At 46.7% G+C, this 6080-nt stretch overlaps 1 protein-coding gene across 1 annotated transcript; it reads left to right on the top strand.

Annotated features, from left to right (window-relative positions):
* The first annotated feature begins 4868 nt into the window (after window positions 1–4868).
* On the top strand, window positions 4869–5822 carry LOC109147632. Its single transcript, XM_019295239.1, has 2 exons — window positions 4869–5204; window positions 5296–5822. The coding sequence occupies exons 1-2, from the start codon at window positions 4970–4972 to the stop codon at window positions 5613–5615; spliced, it is 555 nt and encodes a 184-aa protein (XP_019150784.1). The 5' UTR covers window positions 4869–4969; the 3' UTR covers window positions 5616–5822.
* The last annotated feature ends 258 nt before the right edge of the window (window positions 5823–6080 follow it).

The raw sequence follows: 6080 nt of genomic DNA on the forward strand, positions 1-6080 counted from the left end.
ACCACCGATCTCTTAGTACACGAGGGTACCATTAAATATCATATCACAAATCCGCCAATCTCGTGAGCAAAGCTCAAGTAACAAACCACCAATCTCAATCATAATCACACACAAGGTCATCATCATCATCAAGAAGACCAAGACTCAACAATAGTCTTAATCAAGTATCAACAAAGGGTACAACGATTATCATACGTTCATATCATAGGAATCAACCAAGAGATCACAACAAAGACATGAGACCATACTCAACAACAAAGGATTCCAATCCAACACCAAATGATTGTCAACACAAGTTGGCAATCTCCATACGAAGGAACAAACCACACACACTAGCATATCAACATCAAACTAGCATGGTTATCAAACGGGTAAACCAAAAGTAGTTCCAAAGAACATTCAAGACTCGCAATTAGCCCAACGAATCACAAGGTTGGACCCTTAGCACGATTCAAGACACCAAATCCTACATGGATTCCTAATATACCATTCTAGACATACGAAACATCAAGAAGACTCACAAATATCCCAATAAAACAACATCGGGAGGTCAAAACATCAATACCGAGTCAAAAGAATCACGGGAAACAAATCCCCACCAACCACCACAAGTGTTCCCCGCGGGTGGGGCCATGGGTGGACAACCACCCGCGGTTTCGCCCACGGGTACATACACCCACGAACCATGTACTCCGCAAGTGGGGCGGCAGGTAGGGCCCTGCCCGTGGGTACACCCTGTACTCCAAAATTATCCCTTCGGGCCCCACTCTTAGGTTGAGGAGTGAATGAAATGAAAGAGCCTTGCTAGGTTAGCTTGGATCACAAACTTTAGGTAGAAAGACATTCCTACCCTTACTAATGTTGGAAAGACAAGGGAACAAGGGCACAATTCAAGAAGCACAAGGTACAACCTTTGACTTAAGTGACTAGTCAAAATCTAGTCCCTCAACTATTAAATTTCAGGATTTTTAGGAATAAATTAGCAAAGAGATTTGGATTAATTCCTCAATTAATCCTTGATTAGTGTTTGAATTTACGGGGTGTCACATCGCTGATCCCGAGCTGATGCCTTATGCCGAGGTGGAGGCATCCGAGCCGTCCACAGCTGCGGTCGAGAAGACTGGCGAGATCAGGGTCGGCAAGGAGCGCACCGGTTCGGGTATTGCTGGGAGCCCGGTCCCATATGTGCCAGGCACTACTTAAACGATGCTTCTAATAATAAAATTATGTTTTTGCTTAAGTTTCATCATTCGGTTCGATTGTCCACTTAATTTTTCGCCTTTGCTTCAGTCACCCCTCGGTTCGACTGACTGTTTGTGACATTTGGTCGCTTAGGTCGAATTATTTTGAAGTCTCACCCCTCGGTTCGACTGACTGTTCGCGACACCCGGTCGCTTAGGTCAAATTATTAGGTTTGAAGTCTCACCCCTCGGTTCGACCGACTGGTTGCGATATCAGATCGCTTTGATCGAATCATGCTTGCGGTGCCACAAGGGCGGCCAGCTTGCCTAGCCCCCAGGATCATGGGTTGGGCTATTTTGGCAATTCGATCGGGAAAAATTGCAAGGGGTTTGTCCAAGTTTCGGTGCTGGGTTTGGTTATGGGGCCCAGCGTAGCCCCCCTAGCCCGAGCTCGATAGCTGCTAGCGATGGAGAAGGTCGGGCTATTACAGTAACCCAGCTCGGTTTCGCTTAAGCGTTCCGACTTATTCGTTGGATTGCATAATGTTTCGGGGTATTGGGTGTTGGCGTTTGTTAATGTTATGCTTGTTGGCGTTTGTTTTAATGTTATGCTTAGTCCCCCTAGCCCGAGTTCAGACGGTGGGCATGAGAGGAGGGGAACGAGTTACACCGTTCTCGGCATGTTTGCTCGAGGAGAGTTGTCCTCTTTATGGTCGGCTTTAAGCCGACATGTCGGTCGGTCCGTAGGCCGAGCGCGTTTGGCGGTGGCAATGACGCCGACCGTATCAAGGTCAGTAAGGATTCGAGCCATATACCAAACCTGAAAGTGAACTTTTGTGCTTTCTGTGGCTGCTGCCGTTTCAGGACTCGGGAAAAGTATAAGCGACTTTGCGGTCGGCATCGGTTAGAGAACCAGAATAAAGTTTAAGTGACTTTGCGGTCGACATCGGTTAGAGAACCGGAATAAAGTTTAAGCGACTTTGCTGTCGGCATCGGTTAGAGAACCAAAATAAAGTTTAAGCGACTTTGCGGTCGAGTATTGGTCCCTAGACGGTCGTATGCGGTTCGTGCGTGCTAGTGGGGAGCGATCACTACCCAAGATTTCACGTACTAACATGAAGATTTTCTGAAAAGGAATACATGAGTGGTCGGTCGGGTACATTGGTCTAGCAGTTAATCCCGATCGCCGATTACAAACATATGAAATTACAAATCCACCAGCCGGGTACAACACCTTAATTTCTACTCCCAGCGGCTGGTTACAATGGAAAAAGAGAATAACATCTAATAGCTACTACTGCCGGAAAAGCACTAGGTTATCTAAGTTCCAGGTCCTGTCGATCGGGCGACCGGTGGTTGTTTCCAACCTGTAAGTTCCCGGGTGTACAACAGCCGCGACGACGTAAGGGCCTTCCAAATTTTGTGCTAACTTCCTGCCCTCATGAGGCTGGCTAGCCTCTCGCTTTCTCAAAACGTAGTCGCCCACGTGGAAGTAACGGGGGCGAACCCGAACGTCATGACTTGCCTTCACCCTTTTCAGATATTTCGCTACTCTTCGACCTACGAATTCTCTTTTTTCCTCTATGCAGTCGAGGTCGAGGGCTTGAGACTGATCGTTCTCGCTCTCTTGGTAAGTCCTTTCTCGGGAGGTCGGGATCCACGCCTCGATCGGTAACCGGGCCTCCGCCCCGTACACGAGGGCGAATGGCGTTTCCCCTGTTGCTTCTCTCGGGGTGGTCCGGTTTCACAGGATGAACGGAAGTTTGTCCGCCCATGATCGACCGGAGGAGTGCAGTTTCTTTTTTAGGCCATCAAGGATGGTGCGATTTCCGTTTTCGACCTGGCCATTGCCTTACGGATAGGCTACGGACGACCAAATAGACTTTGTTTCTACTGTGGCAAAAAAAATTTGGGAGTATTGTCCCTCGAACTGTTTGCCATTATCGGTGACCAACTGGACGGGTACGCCGAATTGGGAAACCACGTTTCGCCAAAGGAACCGGGCGCACTGCTGGGAGGTGATTGTGGCCAGAGGCTCGGCCTTGACCCATTTGGAAAAGTAGTCAATGGCTACTATTATGAACTTTCGCCGGCCTGACAAATGGGGAAACGGTTCGATGATATCCACCCCTCACCTAGCAAAAGGAATTGCCGTGCTGACCGGTTGATAGAAGGTGGCAGGCATGCCGGGCATCCTGGCGTAGACCTGGCACGTTTCGCATTCCTTTGCCCGTTTGTCGCAGTCCAACTGTATGGACGGCCAGTAGTAACCAATCAGCATGATCCTTCGCGCCAGGGATTGCCCTCCCTGATGGGCCGAGCATAGACCTGAGTGTAGCTCAGTCATTACGAGATCTGCTTCAAAATCGGTCAAGCATCTCATCAGAGGTCTTCCATATGATCGCCGATAGAGGCGTCCGTCAACTACCTGAAACCTCGGTGCTCTGAGTTTAGCCTTTCGGGCACGCTGTTCGTCCTTTGGGAGTCGGCCGTCTTCAAGGTATCTCATGATATCAGTTATCCAATTCTCCTCAGTCGGATTAGCAGGCATCACTCGGGGGTGATCAATGCAAGGGGTCGGGATCACTAACACGCGGGCGAGCTTCGAGATATGCTCCGGGGCATCTTGACTCAGTATCGAGACGATATCGGCGTCAGCGTTATCCATTCGGGGAACATGCTTTACAACATATGCCTGAAACGCATTTAGCTTTTCAAGTGTTAAATCAGAGCGTAGTATGCTTTGAATCCTTCTGGGCTTGTGATAACGACGCCACCTCCCGACCCTCTTTTGCTACTAGAGCCGTCAGTTGCGACCTCCTACCACGAGGCTTCAGCGTCCTCAGAGCGCATACTTATGCACCGGCTAAAAGTCCCATCTCAGTTGCATTTAATGCACTATTTATAGGAGAAAAAAGGGGAGAGCTCCGGGTTCTCGGCATGGCTGGCACGTGGCGGGCATGCACCGGCTACAAGCGAGGCCGGTTGGTTGGCCGCGACGCGGTGGCTAGAGCCTGGATCCTTTTCTAGGGTTGCGGGCCTGTGGCCAGTTCGGGTCTAGTCGTAAGGGTGATAGTGGTCGGCCGGCCTGATGGCGATCTTGACCTAGGCGAAGGGCTCGTTCGGGACCGACCGCTCTTGGGACGGTCGGTCGGTCAGGCGCCACTCGGGTCGAGTACGGTTCGAGAGGGTCAAGATATACGGTCTACAGTCGTTACCAATTGTAGGGCGGGCTTACCGGGGGTATATCCCTATTAGTAGTCGAGGATCAAAGTGGTGAAATCCTATTAGTCAATAGATCATTTTAGGTAAAAATTACATATATAGTTTGGGACTAAATTGAGCAACTTTAGTAGTTTATGACCAAAATGGTGAAATCCTAATAGTTGAGGGACTATTTTAGGTAAAAATTGTATAATCAAGAACTAAATTAAACAACTTTGGTAGTCTATGACTAAATTAGTAAAATGCTAGGGATCAAATGGATATTAACTCATTTGAGTAACTTGAGTGACAAATTTATTAGTTCCGTTCTTCCATTAGCTACGCAGTTAATCTCAACAACTTCACAAACACACAAAACATACCTCACCTCGTATCATCTACCTAGTACCTTCACCTTGCTCTGATCTCCACTTGAGTTTCTTCAGTTCCCAAACCTTAACCTATATATATAAGTATATAACTCGATCAAAACTCCATCACATATTATATATATTACAGATATCAATCACCGTATAGGTAGCCGAATTGAAAGTCGCAAATATAAGTAAACTAGAGATCGATCGATGATGGCAAACCAAAACCTGGCGATTGTGGTTCTCATTGTCAGCTACTTGGTGGTACTGATGTGCGGTGCCGGCGAATGTTCTGCGCAGGATTGCGTCCCCAACGGCGACTCAGCGACGCTCCTGGCGCACGACGCCATTGCAATGAGCATCGAAGAAACCAAGGTGGTGAAGCGGTTCGTGAACAGGATGGTGAGGCTGAGAAGTCTCCAGCAGCTGTCGGAGAACGCGTCAGGTGTTGAGACTGTTAGTAGTTTGTATTAGTTTAGTCTTGTGGTTTTGTTGTAACTGGTTCCCCATTAATAAATTAATATCTCTCATATCAGGGCTAGGGTATTGCTCGGACGGCGTGGCCCAGCATCTGGGTAAGTTGACGGGGAGTCTCTACAGGCTGAAGCACCTGCAAAAGGCGGCTACCCTCATGGCCAGTTCGCCGCCGCTGAAGGGCCACATAGACGGCGCCATGGTTTCCGTTGAGGCGTGTCGCATTGCTATTGGAGATGTGGATACCGCTTTCGCTGATATTCTCACCAGGAAACTCAATGACCTCTCCTTCATGCTTGAAGACGTCCAATTTCGTGTTTCTCAGCTCAGTGCGGTTCAGTATAATTATGAGCCAATGAGGCACCCACAAATCCTTCATTGAGATAATCTAATTAAGGATATCGTTAGTTCCGGTTGATAAAAAGGTTTAATTAATTATTATTATTATAAATGCCATATATAAATACTCCTCTTCTCCCAATATATAAATACTCCTTAATTATGTATGTGATGAAGATCAGAGCACTATTAAATTGTATTTCTCATTTCTGATTATTAGACTATCAATGTTATCTTTCCAAGTTACCAAAGCCCAAAGGATGGTGAACTTCCCTGATCTATCTTATGCTAAAAAAGTTTTGTTAGTTAAAGTATATAGTATTGAGAATAAATAAATAAATAATAGATAGAATTAATTTCATCCGATGTCACTTGTCTTAGGTATCAATTCTAAATTTAGTCACAGAATATCATTTTTGTCATTTAACATCCCAGACTATCATTTTTTTTTTGGACATTTTTGGTCATTTTAATGATTTTTTTGTATATTGACTTTATTTTATTTTAT

Source organism: Ipomoea nil, unplaced genomic scaffold (assembly GCF_001879475.1).
Source record: "Ipomoea nil cultivar Tokyo-kokei standard unplaced genomic scaffold, Asagao_1.1 scaffold2025, whole genome shotgun sequence".
NCBI classification, from domain to species: domain Eukaryota; kingdom Viridiplantae; phylum Streptophyta; class Magnoliopsida; order Solanales; family Convolvulaceae; genus Ipomoea; species Ipomoea nil.

Excerpts from the sequence above, each read along its gene's own strand:
- LOC109147632 (XM_019295239.1), top strand. The coding sequence starts at position 4,970 with ATGATGGCAAACCAAAACCTGGCGATTGTGGTTCTCATTGTCAGCTAC. Across the intron at positions 5,205-5,295 it reads GCTGTCGGAGAACGCGTCAG|GGCTAGGGTATTGCTCGGAC; the intron begins GTGTTGAGACTG and ends CTCTCATATCAG.